Here is a 22,923-nt window from a genome sequence, read left to right as displayed (position 1 = left end):
TGCTCGCACAGATCTGTGGGGAGGTCCYGTGCGTGCCAGGCAGCCGAACCCAGGCAGAGGTCAGGCCATGTGTGGGCAAGGAAGCAATTCCCATGGCAGACAGCGGTCCCAAACCGCTGCTGTTTGTTTGTAAGCGTCATGGGAAAGGAAGGGCTTGGAGGACAACCAGGTCACTCAGCGGATATTTGTAAGGAGATCCTCCCACACATGGAAAGCTTATGGGAGAAATGAGCAAAGTAGCTGTTTGCAACTTAACCCATGGGACAGGAGAGCTGGCAAGGCCAGCACGGCAGAGCTCGGAGCTGACATTGCAGAAGCACATGGGGGATGATGGATGGAGTGCTGCGGGGCCGGAAGGGCCTGCAAAGTGATATGTGCGCTGAAAGAAACATTGCCCTAGCTCACAGTAGCCTCAGACTGCAGCAATAGATTCTGGTTTTGTTTTCTMTGAGAACACAAGCAGATGTCTCTCCACTCACCTCAACAGGGAACCTCCTGCCGTTGATGCTGTGTTCAGAGCCAGCTGATCCGTTGCTTTGGCCCCAGTGAAACTCCACTTTCTCTGCCTTGAATCTGCCCGGTAACCCAGCACCACTGACAAAATAATCGTCCTTCAGCAGGATAGCAACTGCGCACACAGAACAATAAGAAAGAAACTCTTTAGCACACTTTTTCTGAAGCAGTTTTTGCTCATTATATCAGAACTTCTTCTAATGCAAGTAAAATGTYGGGTCATCATTTTCCTCTTTACAGGGATTGGTTAAAAGAAAGGTCTGCAAGTAATGTTGGCTAATTCTGGAAGTCATTAAGAAGTTACACGGACTACAGAAAATCCCAAAGTCCAAATTTCTCAAGGACATTTTGCCCTCCTTATTGGACTTTGATTAAAATTTAAATGGAAACTACATCAAAACCTKTTTAATGTGGTTCCAGAGAGTAATGGCTGACCACAGTCCCTGCCYTTATAAACCCCTCAAGGTCTGCAGATCACAAGTTAGGCAAAGAATGGGTTTCCTGTTTCTTGGATTTCCTCTTTTTTGTTGGTGGGGACCCCTGTGCCCTGTCCCACCTCTACTGCTGGACATGCTGGGTGCTTTCCTTGGCCTCCCTGCTCCTCCTCTCTGTAAAATGGGGAGAGTCACAATAATGTCTTTGAGACCCACTCATGAGACATCCTCCATAAGAACTGGGTTTTACTACASTAACTCTGACATTATTATTACGTGATTCAATGGAGGTCAGAAAGATCTTCTTTGTATTTTCTTTTCACTTCCAAAAGCCTTTGTATTTTATGTAACAATAAAAGCCATAGGTCCAAACAGAGGGCAGAATCGTAAGGAGGAAGCTGATACATGTTACAGGGGAGGCCTGTAGTCTGACCAAGCTTTCAAAAAAATTCCTTTCTGCTAGTCTCACTACAAGATTACCTTCCTTTCCAGCATCTCCTGTTTTCAATACACACCATTCCTAAAAATTACTCCCTACAAAATTCTTTCTTCTCATCCCTCACAAAACCGTTGCTGAAAAACAGAATTAAAATTTGAGTTTGTAAAAGTCATTGCAGACCAGTGCTTGCTGTGCTTAGAATCCTGTGATTAAAGTTGCGGGGTTGGTTTTGAAGACTTTTTTCTTTTTTAATGGAAATAGCAAAACCCACAAGGATTTCTCTGTGTTCTTAAGCCAACTGTGTCATCGCAATGGGAACATTAATATAAATCCAATTTTCTTATGTAAGAGGGAGGATTTTATTCACTGCTGAAAAAAACAACATAGAAAAAGCTACTTATAAAATAAAAGTTATTTCTCTGTTGGTGACTGAGTTCAAGCTCTGCTGCAGGCCAGGCTTTGTGCCCTTCCCTGAGGACAGATGGTGAGCAACAGCAGCCTCATCTCAGGTGCAATTTTTCCACACAGCTCAGCTTTAAACGGTTTGTGTCAAAACCATCTAAATGTTAAATTGCATGAGATGTTCAGATGTTTCTAAATTGCGCCAGCAAAATCACAGGGCTGTTTTCTTCCATGATTTCTGCTTCTTTCGGCATTCCCTTCGCATCCAAGCGCTTGTGTGGGAGGATGGGTGGTGCAGAACTGGCTATAGGGTACTGCCTGTGCCAGCCAGGGTACTGCTGCTACTCACTCTCTGCTCACACCAAATCTGTGACTGAAAGCACCACTGCTCTCTACCTCCCTTAAAAAAATTCTCAATGAGCTCAGCAGTATTTTAAATAGTGAAAAATTTCATTCAATTAGTTAYAAATTCCATAGATGAAATCGTGGGAGATGAGGAATACAGCAAAGCAGATTTGCATGCATCTGTTAAAAACCTCTGTGGAGATTCAGTTGCATCTAATAAATATTTGATAGTTCCTAAATAATTTATGGCTCTGTCAGGGGTCATTTTACTTGTTTTAGATGAATAATTAAAAAGATAATTAGGAGGATGTACAATCTGAAATGTTCCTCTAATTGTTCATTTTACAGTATTTCTTACACTGCTGAGCTGTATGACACATGTTCCCATCACCTTCCCAGCTTAGCAGCATCCCCTCACCTTCCCAGCTTAGCAGCATCCCCTTACTGCCAGGAGCTTTCCTTCTTTTCCTGTGAGCCCTGGTATTCAGGACTGGAATAACCAAACATCACCTTTCTGGCCTTTGGGAGCCACTGCTTTTATCCCAGGATTTCTGTAGAGTGCAAGGAATCAACCCCCAAAGGCCACTAATTTAAAATACTATATAATTGAGATTACAAACCCAAAGGAAGTAGTTTGCAGCAGCCAGTACCACAACTGTGTGATGCCATTTTCAGATTCAGGGCTGGTGTTGGATGCCCGTCACCCATGGGAGAGCAGGAATAAACCTGGACTCAAAGCAGCTCTGATGGTCAGGGCCAGCCAGAGTGATGCACATCAAACAGGAAAAATATTTAACAAAAACACATCTCTGGTAGAAATTTTWGTAAGTTTCCCTAAGCAGAAGGAGATTTTAGAAGTTCTTGGTATGAGCACAATTTGTGCAAATACAACTATGAAATATGTGTATATCCTCCAAGTGATCTCTAGCATTTAATACTAGGGCYAGCTACTCCAGTGATGAAATCAAACCCACATTAGTGCCTTTGCCAATGTAATTGTGCACAAAAGCATTTCTAGTCAAGCCAGAGGCTTAAAAAACCCATTTCCATTTTCTGAATGAAATGCTGTTACTGTACATTGCCTGCCCTGTACCTGATATAGGGGAGACACCAGAAAGAGCAGAACAAATCTAAACAGAATTACCTTTCAGAGCTTAAAAATAACTCATTGTTTCATTGTAAAAAAAAGGAAAATTATTAGGTCTACAGCAATAACAATAACCCAAGCAACACACTTCCTGCTAGTTAATGAGCACTAAGGTTAAGGGCCTTTGGCTTTCCCAGGGACCCCTGTCTCTTTTAACCAGTCATTAATTGCAGAGAAATGCCCTCTACATCCATCACCATTTCTTAAACAGTTATTTAGTTTACTGTCTCTGTCAGTCTGCAATACGAAGGTCTCGTGTGGCCATCTGCTCCAGGACTCTGCTGCCAAAAYACATCGCGATTTATGGCACAGCCAGCCTCTATCTTCTACCCACAAGCCAAAACATCCTACTTGGTTTGCTGCTCTACCACTTACCACCTTAAAAATTAATGCCAGGCAAGTTTCTTCAAAAGGTCACAAAACCAAGAAAAGGAATGGGACTTGATAAAACAAGGGAGGAGTTAGGAGCTCAGCAGAAGAAATCAGGGCTGACAGCAAGGCAAAAAGAGTCTTCACGTTACCAGTAAAAGGCCGTAAGTTACCAAGAAAAGTGACAGTTACTGTTGCTCTGAGAAGCAATAACTTGTCAGCAAAAATCCATACCCCAATGGGTGAGGAAATCAAATATAGCAGCAGTGCTAAAATCATCCAGCAGAGAAGACTGAAGGTTCAGCTTTCATTGCCAACTGCACCGAGACCGGAAAATCTGCTGGCACTTTTCAGCTCAACACAACAAGGTTCTGGCTTGTACCAGCAATAGTGTGGTCAGCAGGACTTGGGCAGTGACTGTGCCCTTGTGCTCAGCACTGGTGAGGCCACTCCTCGAATCCTGGGTTCAGTTTTGGGCTCCTCACTACAAGAAGGACACTGAGGGGCTGGTGCATGTCCAGAAAAGGGAATGGAGCTGGCGGGATCAGCTGGGAGAAAAGGAGGCTCAGGGGGGACCTTCTCACCCTCTACAACTCCCTCAAAGGAGGTTGTAAGCCACGTAGGGGTCAGGCTCTTCTCCCAGGTAACAGCTGACAGGAGATGTAGAAATGACGTCAAGTGTTACCAGGGGAGATTTGGATTGGATATTGAAAAATAATCAGTGGAAGAGCCTGTCCACAGAAGTGGTGGAGTCACCATCCCTCGTARGTTTTTAAGAGATGTGTAGATGTGGCACATGGGGACATGGTTTAGTGGTGGCCTTAGCAGTGCTGGGTTAATGGCTGGACTCAATGCTCTTAAATGTCTTATCCAATCCAACCTAAGTGATTTTGTGATTCCAACATGGTTTCCTATTATATGTGCAGCAAKGTAACTATTATATGTACAGGACAGCATTAACATGCTCCTTAGAAGAACACCATCATCACATTTTCATGGTCTTTCTAATTATATTTATTGCTGATCACCACAAACAGCCTCTGTGACCATAAAGGGCAGGGTGCATCACATGCATAGATTAATTAAGCACCAAATTTCCATAGCATTCAACCTTTCCTGAACCTCATGTTGCTACCAAGGGCAACAAAGTCAGGACTTCAAAGGAAACAGGAGCATTATTCAGTAAAGCTGGGAAAAAAAAAAAAACAAAACAAAAAAACCCAAAAAAAACAGTAATGCAGCAAAACCCCCAGCTATGCTTGGTGGTGGTTTATGCTAACTGGATTTGCTTTGCAGTGAAAGAAAACAGGCTCACAGGCTGCCACTCCATTTCATCYGAGGGGCAATAACTCCTGCTAAGATCCTGAACTGCTGGAGCTGGGTCTGAGGCACTTGCTGGACTCCAGAGCAYGGCTCAGATCCCAAGAGCCCTGGAGGTGATGGGGGTATCTGAGGGCACGCTGTGTACACAGCTGTGTCACCAGCTCCAGAGCAGGTACACGCCCTGGGTCCTGCCAGCAGACCTCTGGCAGGGGCCACGCTGCTGAGAGCACTATAGAGATGCATGTCAGATGTTAATAAAGATAAAAATATACTTCCAATAAATAAAATTGAATTAATTAGTGGTTTAATCCAATTCCCTAAAAATACTTGACCTTGTCAAATGAAGAGGGTGGCCTTATAATTTCTGCTTTTTACGTTTTTAGAATTAAAGAGTAATCAAATGCATGCGGCTTTGCATATAAATCAACCTTGACCTTTCAGTGAACTGTTTTGGTAAAAATAAGCAGTACTCATGCCTGCTCTTTTTTCTCTAAAAGCTAGAACAGACAGAGCAGAAAAGGATTCAGTTCAGTGAAGAACACTGTGCTATAATCATATCAGAAACACATTAATAAGCCCCCACTACTCTGAGCAGTTATTGCTCTTTCTTCTCTAAAATCTTCCAATTTCTAAGACTTCCCCTTTCCTTCCCCCTGAGCCTTGCATCTCAGCATTCTTTTGGATTAGATGTTACAGCCTCCCAAAGCTGATAATTCAAGGTTACACCTTGAAACTCTTACACTGCCTTTTATTCTGAGGAACAACTGACTACCAAGAGAATTAGTTTAGACTGAGAACCAAAAAAAAAAAAAAAAAAAAAAAAGCAAGCAACCCTTAAAAAAAAGTCCTTAAAATCAATCTGCAGAACTAGCTCTGCACAGAATGCAGAGGCAGAGGTTGGTGGCTCCTACTGAAAAATTACATTAAATAAAAAAAAAAAAAGCCACAAAACCCAAACAACAGAACAATGAAAAAAGGAGGAGGGTGGAACATGGCTTGAATTTCTAATTGACTGCAGGCAGGCTATGGAGASAAGCAGAAGAGAACATACCCGTTTTTCCTGTGTTTTTCATCCAAGTCTTGTTTGAAGATTCATTGTCAAAACCATCCAGCTGCAGCTCTTGATACTCATCCCCGACGTGGGCCAGGTGRTCTACGATGTCTATGGGAGACTGGTGAGACCCCCCACACTTCTCGCTGGAAGCCACCCAGTGCTCGGGACCATAGGTACCTGTCAAAAAACACCAATGTCAACATCYCAGTGGCTCAACAGTGCTGGACAACTCTTAAATGTGAGGATGAAGCACTTAAACTACCCAGGTAACTCCACCACTGTTACAATTCCCACAACGGAAAGAGGTTAAGACTTGTAAACTTATGAGGAGCAAATCCTTTGGCCTTGTGCTGTGTTCCAGCTTTGCCTCCAGCAGTATGAACAATGGCCTTTTTAAAAAACTACTATTCTATAAAACTCTCTGCAGTTCCCAAGCTCCTCTTGTGCATATGATATCAATTACCATGTTGCTACGGGAACTTCSCGAAAGCTCCAGCCTTAATATATTACTGTATAGTTTATCTTTTCACTATGGACAAATAATGTAATAGCCACACATTAACTTGTGTTCTTGCAATACTAAGCTTAGATAATATTATCTTTATCAATGCTCTCATTTCTTTTGGAGGTTTTGAAACCAGAAGAGATTAAAAGAAAGAATTACATTAAGTGTATGTTAGTAAATTTGAAGAGAACAACAAAGGAAAAAAATACTCTGCATGAAGTAAACAGGACAATGACCTGTCAATAATACACTGKAACTTTCTTCTGTTGCTATTCTTCCATGAGTTTTCTGGTTCTGATGGACAGTCAATTAAAATAATATGGAAAAATAAAAGATCTGAGACAAAGACCTTGTCATCCACACCCCATACGAGCCCTAGATGCACTAGAACACCRGGAACCCTCAGCACCCCAATTAGGAGGATGTAAAATTTCTTTTTTTTCTTATGACCTCCCCCTTCATCTCTTAAGTGGTATTAAAAGASACTGAGAGGTTATTTTCCTATGAGTGAAAACAGTGGTTTAAGCTAGTGGAATAACAGCASAGGTTTCTTGTAAAGCACTTGTTGCTCACAGTGCTTGAAGTGCTTTACAGCAGCGATCAGCTCCATTATTCTCATGGAAAGGCAGGGAAATTGATGGCTGAGGAGGGAAGCAATTTGCCCCAGCTCAGCTACCAAAACCAAGTTACAACCCAGAGCTGAACTCTGCTCTCCTGAGAGCCCTGATGTCACACCTGTGTCACACCTCTGAACTCAATCACTGGGTCTGTTCGGTAGGCAGCCAGCAGGAAATGATGCACCGATGTGCATTTATTACCCTTGCATCTGAGAAGCATATGGAAATTCARTTAGTGCCATCCAAACCCAGCAGTTGGGAAGGCCAGTTTCTTTGGCCCCTGGGTTTTAATCAGTCTAGCTGCAAAGTGCATTCGTTCTCTCTTCTCATGAGTTGGAGCAGGACACTTAATCAATAGCAAGATTTTGCTATACTCATCACACACAAATGCTGTCTGGTACCCAAACGRCCACAAGAAAATTTAACTTTCAAGTACAATTAGGCAAAATTGCAGTATCCTTTAAAAATCATTTACATCATCTGCCCAGGTTAAAAATCAGTTTCGTTTATCTCATGGTTCAATTTATATTGTCAGCAAGAGCTGCTTTCAGTTATTTCCCAATGTACCACGGCCAAGGAGAACAGAATTATTAAAACCCCTATATGGGGGAAACCAAATGTGTTCCACTCAAACACAGCTATTTTTCCCCAATCAGGATGCTCTTAGTAATTGGTTTGTAGTGAGTTAATTAGAAATTCAGATTTACTTTCCATATAACCTTGCATCTACCCCATGAAATTTGGGAATTTGCTTTAAAATATTTAGCACTACACTATAATCAAACCTGCCAGCTCTCGTTTTTTGGCTTTATTATAAACAAGGGGTGAGCTTTTCAAAAGCACTCTGCCCACAGAGGCTATCGCAGTGGTTTCAGCTGTGCATTCAAAAGGAGCTGTGCACTCCAATTTTTCTTTTTTAAGTATTCTGGTGTCAATGAGGAATTTTATTTTATTTTTTTTCTTTTTTTTAAGTAGGCGGATTTATTTTAACAGGGACTGTAGAGTTTCTTCCATGCATCTTGTCACAATTATTTATTTATTTATTTATTTTAAGTATAGCCAGCTCTCAACCTATTTGCAGTGAAAACTGCCTTGTCAAAATGAATAAAATAAGCCATAAGGGTAAACAAACAAACCACCATGTTGAATTAAAACCKCAAGTAACTTAGGTACCTGAACTGACTCTTGCTGAAATGTAGTTTATCACAGACCTCTGAAGGCTTTGTTTCATTTTAAAAAACAAGTCTGCTTTTCTTAAAAAAAATTAATTTAACTTGCTTGAATTAATTTCATAGCAATAAATCTCCTTCTATAAACACAGTAGCTTCGTTTGCTTGTAAATCTATAATCTAACAAAATAAAGCCTAGCAGTATCTGCTTCCTTCAGATGACAGTGTAAGTTTCCATGCATAAAATGCTTCCATACTGGTGCTGAATTATTAAAGAAAATAATAAATCTAATGCAATGGARCTCTCTCAGCAATTCAAAACCCCAACTTAGTGCTGGTGCTGTGACTCCAAGTCCTGACATCCCAAATTACAGTCATAAGGCTAAGCTCCGATTTAGAGGTTCAAGACCTGTTCGTTAAAATCAGCCCAGGATTTTATAAACGGTTAGGCTTGCCATTAATTTCTTTCACAAGTTTTTGATATGTAAATGACTACATGCAATGTGACCCACACCATTATGGCAGCAGCTCTAGACAGAAATAGAGGCCACGACCCCAACATCTCCGTTCCCAGCAGCGCAGAATTGGGGCCGCCCCAGCTTTAACAATGAGCATGGAAAGGGGAAGGTGGGCCAGGGAGGGGAGAGAAAAACTTCTGAGTTGGAAACCAAACTAAATAAATTATAACCCTAGACAGGAATAAAAAAAGTAAAGCTCAACAACCYATAAAATGTAATCAAGGATAGTGCAGTGGGATTCACGAATTCCCAGGTAGCCATCAGAAGGTTCAGGCCCAACTGMCTGTTTTTTTCCATGGACATTCAAGTGCAGTTTTAATTGAAACTGATCTTCCACTACAGATTTCAAATTAATTCTTCTTCCAAGTGTCTCATGCTTCAGACATCCTTGCTTTGCAAAAAACCCCTATATCATTAGAGGAGGAAATAGAACACTTTTTCCAAGCTTGCAGATATTGATTACCTATTCCTTCCATCAAAGCACAATTGCCATTCTGCACTGTATAAATCTCTTCAGCGTTAGACACTTTATAAAGTACTGAGAATTATATCATTAATCATTTGCAGTTACACCTGTCTTGCTTTATTGAATTCTTTGTTTTTTAGAACTTTAAATAAATGCTTTTAAATAAAAACATGACACTAAATAAAGACTGTTTCACTTAAACCTAGTTAAAAAAAAGAAATCCCGTAATTTTGTGTGTGACATTTACCCATCTGAAACAGAGGAACTTATGGCTATTTGTATTTCATTTTTCCAACCGTAAGCATGCCGGCTTTAATCAAATAAAAATTTCGAATGACTTTGAGTTGGCCTTTTAAGGCTGATAAATAATTCGGTTTTCTGAAACCAAGAGAAGAGCCCTCACCTGTGTTAATAAATAATACACATTTCCACTGAGATGGTGGGACAACATGCAGGCAAAGGTAAACATCAGCCAGTCCCATCCTGGGGCTGCAATGTTTGATGCAGGGGCAGCACAGAAAGAATGACAACTGATAACATCGAGCATCTTCAACAGCAGCCCATGATGGGCAGGAGGGCTGGATCCACCCCAGGGCAGCCAAAGGCAAATATGCTCAAACATTGGAGAAAGATGGTGTATTATGCAGGWATAATAAATTTTCGTGAAAGACCTTAACAGCTCCCTGAAATTTTGTGGAACACTGTTGCARTGAYTGCCATRTATGATGACACAGGACTGTTTCAGGTGGTCARMAGTTTATTTTGCTGTCCAGCTTGTGTGAAGAGCTGCATAGCTTTTCCMAAGACTTACAGGGGTTTTTTTGCCCTGATGGGTTTGGAGTGGMGGGACTGACATGCTTCTTGCCAGCTGTGAGCTGCTTTAGCAGRTGGTGCTTAACCAGGGYGAGTCCCAAGTTTTTTGYAACCAGTTTTCAGAAAGCCCGTTGATCTGGGGTGGTAACGCAATACAAACATTTGCATATTTTACCACCTTTTACCACCATATTTTACTTGACCTTTCCTGTGCTGAAATGAGGGACCAAAGGTCTCCCCCAGCCTGCAAGGAGAGCTGTGCTCAGGAGCTCAGCAGCATCTCGGTCTCACACACATTTCAAACCCACACTCCAGGCCAGAGATGTTATCACCCAGCCTTGTCTGCAATTACCTGACGCTTCCTAGATTCTTTTCTCATGCAAAATCTTTCCATCAATGACTGCAGTATCTTTAATAGTTTTTTAATACACTGTCTGCTCCTTAAATAGAATCCAAGATTACTTTTTTCTTCTTTTTACTGTACAAAGCAAYGAGCAGTCTTCATTAATGAAAAACCATTAAAGTAATGTATTCTGCCAAAATCTAATTAAAGCTTGTATAAAAACTTCCACTTAAGAAAAAAAAAAATCAAATATATTTGTTTTTCTCCCCCAGTCTTTTGCATAAAACATCTGTTATTAAAAATACTGGCATTTCCTTGATTTTACATAACTTTTTAATTAATGGATCATCTACTCTGATATAAACTGCTGGGTAACACATATACCTTTACACAGATAGAGTTTAATAGACATTAGCAATTTTTGAGTAATGTGATTTTCATCATTCATTCATAAGTTGGGACAGAAATAGAAACATATATATATATATATATATATATATATATATATATATTTTAATTTCACTTGTTTTCTAAACATTTTTTACAAAAACGTGGTTTGAATCTCAGGCCTGACATGTAAAGAATGAGTTTAGAGGCTTCAGATTTTCAGGTTTTTTGTTATTTGTTCTTCTTGGTTCTTTTTTTAACAAAATTACCTCAGACAAATCTTTGTCTGGATTTGATGTCTCTTCACTTTTCATTTTTGAATGAAAACGGTAATGATTGCAAAGCAATCAAAACCCCTCATTTCTGCAATTAAAGCAAATTAGCTAGGTCACTTCATGGACACATCCCACCCCATCATCTCAATACAGGAGAAAATTCCATGTTTCTCTTAGGGCAAAATGTAACCAGTAATCAGGGGTGGATGGAATGAACTGGTATTTCCTCTTCAAATAAAAAGAAAGGTCCCAACCTTTGCTTACAGAGCTCTGGAGGGGCAGCCTACARACACCAAGGACCATGGCAGGTAAGAACCTCTGCAAGTTTTACATGCTCTGGATATATAAGAATGCTTCCCTTTCCATGGACTGGCAGCTCTGAGCTCTCCAWGCATTTCAGCATTTAGCTGAGAGACATTCCATGCCTGAATCTCTGCCTCCAAGTCTGTCCTACTTGAATTGTTCCATCACGAGCCAAATCTCAGGAAACACTGAAATGTCAACACCAGTAAACAAAACCAGTTCCTTTCTTCCACACAGAGAAAGAACAAGAAGGAAGAGGTGCCCTTGCTCAGCTACAAAGCAATRAACTTCAATAGCAGGCTGGATTTTCAAACAGGAAAAAATTGCTTTAAACAAACAAATATCAGTGAAATCCACTACAGAAATGAATGCATTTTAAGATCCTTCAGAAATCTCAGTCCTGGGGCTTCTTCTCTGTTATCTGGGACCAAAACCCCTGAAGCTGTTAGTTGATACCATAAGATCTCATCCTCACTGTTTGCCATTTAAGAGGAGCTGCATCAGGAAGTCCAGGAAGGCACCAAAGAAGGTGCTTAAGCTATGTGAGTAGTGACAGGAGGCAAAGCATGTATTGAAATTCCAGACTGGCTGAAAAATCAGCCTCCCTTTACCCTCTCCTCTCACGTCCAGTCCCTTCCTGGGAAGCAGAAATAAAGTGAAACCTGTAAGATGGAGCCTAAAGACTGCATTTAGATACAAGGCCGAAAAGAATGATTTGAATGACATATCTCTTGCTGATTGATTTCGCATGAGGCTGCAGAGGTAAAGGTATAAAAATCCCTGAAAGCCTTGATAAAAATCACTAGCATCTTTCAGAGGGTCTTCCCATTGCAGAGAAAGCAACCAGGTTGTTATATCATTATATTAGGGGGAAAAGTTGCTGAAATTATACTGTCTTGCTCTAAAATGATGGCATACCAAAATCAAAGGGATGGAGAAGGAGAGCCTGTAGTTAAGAGTTCACAGTGCTGCTTTGAACAAAGATTTCCTGCCCTGAGGGAAAAGGGCTTTTCATTTTATTATTCTCTGTCATCACTCTGTTTAACATGAGACACTCGTGCTTGCAGAAAATTCCAATTACTGCTTGAAAAATGAGACCGAATACCGAGAGCAAGATCCTGAAGAGCTTGCTGAGACCCAAACAGGTCTGAGCATTACCCAGTCTGCAAGCTCAGTGCAGGGAAGGTGTGCAGAGAGTCCTAAACAGACAGTGACATTTTTTTGAGAAGCCAAAGAATCTGAAAGAAACTTTCCCCAAGAATGATCTSTGATAAGAGATATCTTAACCAGCAGTTGTTGGAACAAACACAGAATACGGGAAGATGGAACAAAAAGGGGTTGGATTGAGATAACCTTGGAGGCAGCAGCAGCACAGGAGCACCGATGCCACCACAGCTCCAGCACTGCCCAGCCATGGSGCTGTGGAAGGAAAGCTGATCTTCAAAACTAATTGTGTCAGTGATACTGTCAGGCTGCCAAAAAGTGGCAGATGCAAAGAAAGGCTTTAAATCACGCTCCTAAATATAAACTATCCTATAATGTCTGCAGCTTTTAAACCGAAAGWCAGAGTGACGTGCATGTTCTCCTTAAACTTTCATATCCGCAGATGCTACAGTTATTGCTGGATTCTTTAATTAAACTTCCTAACCTTCAATTACCTTTGGCGAAGTTTTTAATGTATGTTTTCAACCTTTGTATTCCTTAGTGAACATCTCTATTACACGGTCACAAACACGGTGTTTTTTTTAATATATATCCCCCCACACACACATATACAGACTTCCTGCATCCCAATTTTGTTCCTCAAAAAAGCATGAAGCTGCCATGAATCTTGTATGAAGCTCCCACTGTACCTATCAACCTGCCAGCCGCACAAATGTATGATAAATATCCAACATTAGGAAACACCAGGACCTTAGGACTAATGTTGCAGGAAGCTCACAAAAAAGTGGAGTTAGTGTAATTACTAAAACAAGCTTTTTCCATAAACATTTCAAGTTTTAGCATTTGTGAGCTGGATAATTTACCACCACACAGAAGTGAAAACAGTACTAAGTTTAGCTGTGCTGGTAAAATAGTTTGGGGCTGTTTCAGGGGTGTCTCACACAATAAACTCTAGATAGACTTGCCTAATGACCTGTTGAGTTTTATAAGTAGTATTTCAAAATTATTTATACTGAGCACAGAGCACAACAATATCAATGAAATTATCATGCAGAACTCACTGAGTGGGAGGATAAATTGTGGTATTGAAARTGCCTGCTGGTGGCAAGTGACTGAGACAATGTACATCTACATCCTCTGTTTTTTACAATTTTCTACATTTTTAATAAATGCATYTGACATATCGCACCATTCATTTCATAACTGTCAGAGGCCTTTTAAAAACTGCTCACCCTGAGCTGCATATAATAAACGAGGTGATAACTTACAATATAAGGAAAAAACAGGAGATTAATTTATATGAAGACATCATAAATTAACTTTCTTCTATTCCTATACTAGTTGAGTAAAGCCCCATGAAGACTAGGGACAGACATAAAAATAGATTTTTTCCTAAATATAATTTTAAGAAGTATAAATCCTAATGGAAATTACAGAATGAAGATGTATTATGAATCAATGCAGTAGCTCAGTGAGAGCACTTTGTGCTGCTGGGAGGAAGACATAGATTTCAGTAATGGCTGCCTGGACAGGGAAAGGGTGCCTTGGACAGGTCACATCCAGGCCAAGTTTCTCTGCAGAAGGGTCTCCCTTTCTTATTCTTTTTTCATTTACAGGGCAATAGCTGCATAATGATAACAGGAGGGATGTTTATATTGCTGTAGTGCCCCAGTGCAGCAGAAGGAAGAGGGGCTCCATTCTTCCAACCCTCMCTGGCAAACAGCTGCTGCCTCAAACAGCTTCAACTGAACAAACACAGCACAAAGCATCTCAAACTTGAGCAGATGCAGCCCCCTGGGCTAACCTCCCCTTCTCTCTAACACCATGCTTTATGCTCTCTTCTCCAAGGCCAGATCTTCCAGATCACTCCAGAAAGGTGATCAGCCTTCCCATGAGAAAGAAAAGAAACATCATTGCTTCCACAGAGCAAAGATAAAAGAAGGAATGARCCTGGTGTTTCATGGAATTAAACATATGAAAAAGCAGCAGTTCATATAATGCTGATGTAAACCATGGTTCCATCTGGGCTACACCAAGGAAAAGGCGAAGTGGAAATAAATCTGAGCAAACAAGAGGAAGAAACTGGAGCAGAAAACTTTCCCCACCCAAGAGTTGTTGGATGCAGATGGAGGCTTTGGGGGCTTCAAGGAGACTTTGGTGAAAGAAAAGGAAGGAAGATTACCTTAATTTGGCTTGGTGTTAATTACARCCACCCTTGCCAACACCCAGAGCAGGCAAAAGCCAGGAAGACGAACAGCCAGSCTGCCACTCTGTGCCTGTGACCCTACCACCACACTGCTGGTGAAAGTCCCACGGGATCTGGAGGTGAAACTGGGCAGCAGCCTGGGAGCATCTGCTGAGCTGAAACTGTGGGAGACAGAGCTCAGGCTGCAGGAGTAGTGAGGCAAGAAGAAAATGCTCAAGAACAGACATGATGGGCTCAGGAACCCTTTTGTGGTCTTTAAACCAGAGATCATGGGTTGTTTGAGACCCTGCTGAAGCATCAATGCTCCCACGCTGCTGAACCTGCCCAGGGGCTCAGAGATGAACACTGAACGACAGTGACAGTAATAAGCCATGACATTTACGTCAGGAAATCTAAAATTCCCATCTTGCTTCTCTGTCTCCTTCCTACCACCAGGAGCTACACGCTCCATTTCCCTCCCTTCCTTTACAAAGGGAGAAGTTCACCTGTCTCATCAGAGCATCTGCAAGGGCTGCTCAGAACTTGAGGAGAGCTATGGAGATAAAAAGCTGTGCAAGACCCAACTGTCCCACTGCAGACCCTGGTGCCAGGGTTCCTGCARAAACATTTAGAGAAAACACAGTTCCCGTTATTTCTCCAGTCACCACAGACTTGAATCCTATTAATTCTCATGTGTAYCCTTAATAGGCTTGATCTCACCAAAGAGACTGCTAACGTAAATGATGCCTCACTGTAACTTAATTACCTCCAATTTGGGTGGGTACAGGAACAGAAAGTACCTTTCCTTGATTCCCATCTGTTCCTCGGAACTAACCAAAAAAACCCTCCCCAGAGCTCTGTCTCTGAAAGCCAGAAAAAAAAAAAAAAAAAAAAAAAAAAAAAAAAAAAAAAAAAAAAAAAAAAAAAAAAAAGGAGGAGGAAAGACAGAAGAAAATTGTATATTTTTATTGAATTTTTGCAGGATGCAAGTTAATAAAACACCCACAGAGAGCACAGAGCAATATAGAAAGGGAATAAAGGGAGGGAGGGCTGATATCAATAAAGCCTATCCAGAGGCACTGCTGAAAAGTACTCATGRTTTCAAAAGAAACCTACTACAAAAATGATTTTCACTTGTTGCTTTGGCTCAGATTTAACATTTACAAAAAACAGAAGTGTCCTGAGGAGAGGGTGGATTTAAAAAATAAAGCCAGGAAGATAAAATTATCTGTTGTTGAAACATGTCACCCGTAGCTTTTCAAAACTCCTTGTTGATCCTAACCTGACCAGAGACAGCCACAAGATAAGGACCTTACAGTTTAATTACATCACAGACAACACTGCAGTCCCCAAAATCACTCATCAAATCTTGACAAATACTGGCTTTGCCATGATATTGCCTTTTTAGGTGAAAATCAACTTTTGCCCAASTCAGTTCTTAATGGCATCTCTGTTCCAGCAGCCTTCTCAATCCAGCTGTCCCTTTCACTAATATGCACCAGTAAAATAGCTCCCGGGAGAGTTCCTGGGAGATTGCCAGCTTTTACTTAATGACACATCGTGAACCCTGGCCTCAACTTCTATTAACATTCAGTCTATGTTTCTACCATTAATTTAACAGGAATGAATAGGAGGACAATAAGCAGCCATAGTGTCCAGCCTGAGGTACTCCATCAGAAGGAACTGCTTCTGTGGCTGACAGAGAACATTTACAACCGCTTTTCTCATTTTTGTTCTCTATCTGTCATTTCCAGTACGCTTAACGGCTTAAACTGTTCCAGCTTTAGTTTTCCAAATAAGRAAGACCAGAGGTAGGAAAAAACAAATAAACAAACCCACCGAAAAAAACCCAAACAAAGCCAAAAATCCCCAACAAACCAAAGTCATGAAAGCACCTAATGTTCCTATGGTGGATCTTATTCACTTGTACCCCTTGTGTCTGGCTGAGTTTTAGGAAGTAGCCTGTCAATGCTGGAAGAGGGCACTGGCAGCAGCCCCTGTCCTGCCCCAAAGCCTTACCCAGCACTACCCTTGGGCAGGGAAATGCTCACAAACACCTGAGCAGCTGCTGTAGGGGAAAAGCAGCTGCTGCAGAGAGCTGGCAGCGAAGAACTGTGATGGATGGAGTCGGGGTGAGCGCTGCAGGAGATTCACTCCCACAGTACCTGAGGTGCACATTCAAACACCGAGTTAAATAAAAAAAACAACAAAAAAATACCCCAGCTGGAATAAAAGTTCTTTCCTCCAGCACGGCATAAACTGTTCGTTTAGGGAGCAGAGTGCAGCCTGCAGGCTTTGGGGTGCAGCTGTTCCCAGATGAATTTTCCCCAGGGCAATGTAGGGGCATCACCTGTCCCTCCATCTCAYGCCTGCAGCTCACACAGCTCCTGGTGCCTCCTGGGGGAGCATCCTCACTTGCTGCCACCAAGGATGCTCAGGAGCAAGGCAGACACTCTCACACCCCTCCCTGCTCGGTGTGGGGCAGGCAGCAGCTCTGAACACACCTCCCTGTGCTCTTTACACCTGAACAGCCCACAGTGACATATACCATAAAATAGAATCTGGAATGCAGCGTTTTACTGTGGAATCTGTAAGATACCGGATTTATATGGTGTCTGCAGAGCACATTAGAAGATCATCATCATCATCATCATCATCATCATCAGCAGCAGCAGCAGCAGCAGCAGCAGCAGCAGCATGATGTCTTTTCGAGACGGCCATAATTATTCAGGCTGTTACTTTACCTCACCGTCGCTTTTGAAAAAACTATTCAATATTAGCAAACTCTCCCTAAAAACAATGTTTTGGTTGAAGGACTAATCTTCCTATCAGTACACAACCATACCTGGGCTTATCTACRTTACCAATTCCCTGCTGATTGAGCGGATTCATTAACAACACAATCTCTGGTGACTGAAATGAAGTCTCATTCTTCGTATCACCGGTGCCTTGCTGTTTGCTTTTCCTTCACAGTGTGCACACAAGTAATTAACTTACTATGCTCGGCTAGCTCCTGACACATTACTTGGCATAGAAAAATTCACCAGCAGGTAGTTAAGCATGCAAAATATTTTCAGTCAAATGAACTTCATAACAAAGCTGTACCTAGGAAAAATGCAGCTTTTTCTGATTCAACACTAGTAGACAGCTCACTGTCCGTCCCAGCAGGAGCTTTTTGAGAGGTAACCAAAAAACACATCATTTTTACCAWTTTTGCTCAATATGTAGGAAATTTCTTGAGGGGGAAAAACTGGCAAGCACTAGATGTTCACCAAAAGGATGAGTTTGGAGATGAACCTGAGCRGCCCTTGTGAAAGTCTGACATAACAAGGACAGATGCAGGATTCACACAGTATTAAAAAATTGGGGAAAAAAACCCAAACAATGCAAATGGGAGAATCACTTCAGTGATTACAGCAGCATAGCTGAGACTATGGGCACCTGGAAATATAGAAGAACAGTACATTTCAACTTTTACAGCAAATTACAAAAAAGGTAAAYTGCTACTTAAAGCATGAGTGCTTTAAAGCCTAGAGTAACAGAAGTGAAAACTCCTAAATATAAATATGAAATTYATTGCATGCCCCACCTAATGACTCCAGCCAGGAACATGACTTGAAATGTTTAAATCATCTCAGTAATGTCAAGAAGTAAAWCTGAAGCATAGTTACTGCTGTGTTTAAGGTCAAGGTACAAAGAGATGGTGACTTAGGACAGAAGAAGTGTGGGGTGCCAMTGAAGTGACAAGACTGGTGCTGAATTTGAGAACATCAGGACTTTCCCTTGAGAATATAAAGACACCACAGACTTGTGGGGCTCCCCTCTGTTTTGAACATGCCCTAAACTATGATTTTAATCACCACAATATTTTTCCACTACCAGAGTCTGGGAAGCACATGATTCTCACACCATGCTAGTGCAGGCCAGCCTGTGCTGTACAAAACAACATCACTCACTCTACACTCTCCCAGTCCTTCTTTTAAGCTAAAACTCAAAAATACATGCCAAAAATACTTGAAAAATACCAGAAACTTGGCTGGATAAAGACCCATTCACAGTATTTTTCATCCCAACTTTGACCTTTCACAACAAATTCCTGTTCAGAAATTCTATGACTGTATTGACCTAAAACACTGGATACTGTAATCTTGAAGTTTCCTTCTACATAAGGAAAAAAATTCCTTAAAAATCCTTCAGAAGTCCTGGAAAATGACAACTTTTACTCATTTTTTTTYCCAGAAGATATTTGTTTCTTTCCTCTTCACATGCTGCAAGGCATGTACCTTTGCCAGACTCAGACGGTTGTTTCRACTCATTCAGTCACAAAAGTTAGTTCCTCATGTTCCATCACAGCAATTTTTGCTTGTGACAAAAGAAATAGATCTGCAGAGGACAGGATTCGCTGTGATTTGTGTATATCATTTTCCTCTATTCTTGCACTGCTTTCAACTCGGCTCATTTAAATATAGCTCCTGTCATATCCATCATTTTCAGTTCACCTGTTATGCAAAACCTCACACTCCAACAGAGCAGCCTTCACCGCGTAGTTTGTACAGATTCTCCTCTCCAGGACTGAAATCCTTATTCATTTACAAACTAGATGTTCCTTGAACAGTATTTCCAGTTCCTTAACTGGCATATTAATTCACAGAATAGAAACCAGATTTTGTTATTTCTGATTTTCATCAAAAATAAATTATCTCACTTAACCCCTGGTATCCTTGATAGTTACTCAGGTTTGTAAACAATTCACTCAATCAAGGAAACCCTTGTTACATTTCCASAGCACTGTTGGAAAGCTTGCTCTGTTCCAGGTGAAGGAATCACAGATTTTGTGGTTTTCCCCACTTTTCCATTATCAGCAAAAAGTAACAGGTTTTCATGCCAGAAGAAACAGTTGGATAACACATACTGACATGACAAGCATGAGTCACTACACTTCATAAAGTCACCTCTCAGAGCCTTAAAAACAGTTTTCACCTTGCTCAGAAAGGTGAGCGCTGAAGAAATCAAATCTTGAGTAGTCATTGTGTGGCTTGTTGGYTTTGTTTTGTTTTTTAAAGGTTGTGCCCATGTTTAATTGCTCCCCAAACCTCAAATTACAGCTTCTTACACCAGCTCACAAGGTGTCCAGCCCAGACCTTATTTGCCTTCTGGGGGCAGATTGCAAGTGATCYTCAGGACACAGCATTTTCCCTTGATGGAGATGCAGATTTCTGAATCCAGACATTTGCAGGAAGGGCAAGGATCAGAGATGAGTAAAGGAATCCTGTCTCTCCAAAATCACAGATATCCTCCAAAAGCCTAGATTTCTTCTTTCAGCTCTGATGGAACTTGTCAATGGACTTGCAGCAATGGCATGGGGGCAAACAGATTAACAGATCCAGCCTAARTACCACATACAAATATTCAAAAAAGTTCTTTTTTTCCTTCAGGTCAACCCTTAATAGTTTCATCTACAAAAATCCAGATGTCGAGTGGCTCCCTGTGGGGACAAGATCAATTCCTACTGTGCTGAGCAATGTCATCCCACTGCACTGCTGCACTTGTCTGCATTCCTGTGGTATCTGTGACCTTACACTGAAACCARGAGGAGCCTTTGGAGGAGCAGATTGACTTTCTGGTTTTATTTTGCTCAAAGTAAAATGCAAAACAGATTTCAATCCGTGACTGGAATTCCTTTCCAGTACAAAAGTATATATAAGTTAAGAGTATTSTGAGTATTTTAAGGCAATTGCAGARGAGTATTTGGGAACAAGGATCAAAATATATAATTAAACACAACCTTCCTGATTATAGAGCATTTCTYAAGTAATTTAATGACTTTATTAAAGCTGTTCTTGGTGGACTCAAGAGACTAAAGTGTTGGTCTCATGAGAATGAATTATGACCAGCATTTTAAACTAGAAAGTTCCCAGGGTCCGTGGTTTCACAGGAAAATTTGGAAACACAAACATACCAAAAAAAAAAAATAAAAAAAAAATCCTGGAGCCAGAAGGTAAATGAGAACCTTAAAATTATTATCTCTTTTCAATCTCCCCTGATTTGTTTTGGCTGGTCTCATTACCTTTGAGCAACTGATCCTGGCAGAACTCCAGAGTACCTGACTTTATTGACAAATACAAAGCAGAATCTCACGCCAGGGGAAATAACAAAAGAAACCAAACCCATCAACACCAGAGCTGGRCTAATACACCCTGGACCCACTTGGGTGTCCAGGAGACAAACACCCTTCAGTGCTCGGCTCAGAGCCACTTCCATTGTCTTTATGAGCAGCACAATGAGAATCCATGGATTGCTGTTTATCTCAGAATGGGAGTGACTCCTGCACTCTAGATGACACCTATATTCTTCCTACTGTCTAGCAATAAAAAAGGTGGCGGGTTATTCCCTGGTAAAAWAGAATTTATTTGGATCTTTTCCAGGCCTTTTTTTAATGCCTGCTTTAGAAGCACATGCAGCACTCCTGGTTCTTCCCCAGTTGTGATGTGTCCTGCACAAGCCCTTGCTCTCAGAAGCACAAACTGGTGCACACCTTTGGGGGGAGATGATTTTCTATGGGACAGAAGCTYATGCAAATAGTAAAACTTTGTGAGAGTCGTTGCATCTTTTTAACTATCAGTGGCTGATACCAGCTGACTTTTGGTCCTGCTGGTCTTGTCAGGTTTTCATCACAGCAAAAAAGCAAGCAGGGCTTATTCTAAAGTAAATTCTGGATATAACCACTTATAACTCCACTAACACAGAGAAGCTAGTAAATCAGCAGCAGAAGTTTATTAATTTAAGAGTTACTGAGACACATCTTATTGATCTTTACTCACACTCAGCCTCCAGAGTTTACCTCACAGCTCCAGTTTATGCCTCGATTAAGAGGTTCAGAGAAGCCTTGCATTTTATAGCATGCATATCATGTAGCATAATGCTCCTGCTATGATGACTTGCAAACTAAGCAGTGGATTTATTGCCCTAGAATAGACTTCAGTTTTACTCACCCCAGGCAGCAGCATAAACGCTCCTGAGCAAAGCTCAGAGCCTGGAGCTCGGATGTGAGATGCACCGAGCTAACCCAGCTTTAGCTCACTTGTGCAGCCACACAATATCAGTTAACTAGAGATTMGTTTCCATTTTCAGCATTCACATGTTTTTGTGAACATTTCTTTTTATAGGCTCTGATTCAGCAAAGTACTTTAAGCACATGCTTTACTTTAAATAGCTGAATAATCCAATGTCTTTTCAGCAAATGTTTAACTTTAATTGTGTGAATAGTTCCAGTTCAAGGGCTCCTCATATCTTGGACACTGAGCACTCGTTTGTGTGCTCTATTCATTGCACAGATACAATATCATTCACAGGCTTCACATGATGTATTTACTTAAGTGCTTTGCTAAACAAGGTCCTAAAGCAAACATGCCACAGCCAGAGTTTATTTAATAATGCTTCTACAAATACAGTTCTAAACTGTTAAGAATTTTTAAAAGGAAGACTAACTAACCATAGGATTTACTTCAATTTCTTTCATACCTATACATTGTTTTAGCCCTGACTACAGTTGTGGCAACATGGTTCAACAAAGCATTAGGATTAATTTTTCTCAACCCATATGAAAAGATGTGTTTGCTTCTAAAATCAAAACAAACAAATAAACAAACCAAAACCTGAAAAAAGATTGTGGTGTGTTAAAAGCACCCCTGCAGTGGCTTTTTTCCTCAGCCCATATGTKACCCAGAGCCATGGTCCTGCAGCCRCTGCTACACTGGGAAGACAAAAGGTTCACCTTGGATGGAGAACTTGCCTCTCTGTTTACAGCATTCCCAATCCCCCTATGCCTTTCATCGCCAAAGGATGATATTTAATTACAAAAATATGACCAAAGTGTTTTGGGAGGTCATTTTATGTGACCTTCCCCCCAAGTCAGCAATAGTTGGGACAGACTTTCAAGTTCCTCTCCCRTAACAACTGCTGCCTTTTCACATGRAAGCTGATGAATTTTYMTCTCARTAGAAGACTCCAGCAGCTGTGRCTTAAAAACAYTAAACACAATAAAACTCCCARACCTGGCAGTGCTGCCTCACCCTTTTGGGCCATTTCTATTCCAAGCTGATCCCCACTGAACCACACAATGCAAGGCTCCTTCCTAGTTTGGTAGCTACTG

The 22,923-nt window shown here is 41.1% G+C and overlaps 1 protein-coding gene across 1 annotated transcript in view; it reads right to left on the bottom strand.

Annotated features, from left to right (window-relative positions):
* Window positions 1-479: 479 nt before the first annotated feature.
* Window positions 480-22,923, bottom strand: part of LOC130589075 (receptor-type tyrosine-protein phosphatase gamma-like) — a gene marked incomplete at its 3' end in the record, with an annotated part of 209,200 nt that continues 186,756 nt past the window's right edge. Inside the window, exons 3-4 of the mRNA XM_057390219.1 lie at window positions 6,024-6,203; window positions 480-628 (exon numbers count right to left, since the gene is read on the bottom strand). Coding sequence (XP_057246202.1) covers window positions 480-628; window positions 6,024-6,203 — 329 coding nt within the window. The remainder of the gene's footprint in view (window positions 629-6,023; window positions 6,204-22,923) is intronic.

The sequence above is a fragment of the Malurus melanocephalus genome, unplaced genomic scaffold, assembly GCF_030028575.1.
Source record: "Malurus melanocephalus ecotype Western Australia unplaced genomic scaffold, MMel_1.1 scaffold_24, whole genome shotgun sequence".
Classification (NCBI taxonomy): domain Eukaryota; kingdom Metazoa; phylum Chordata; class Aves; order Passeriformes; family Maluridae; genus Malurus; species Malurus melanocephalus.
Note: the sequence above shows the minus strand (reverse complement) of the source record. Positions and strands in the feature narration are given on the sequence as shown.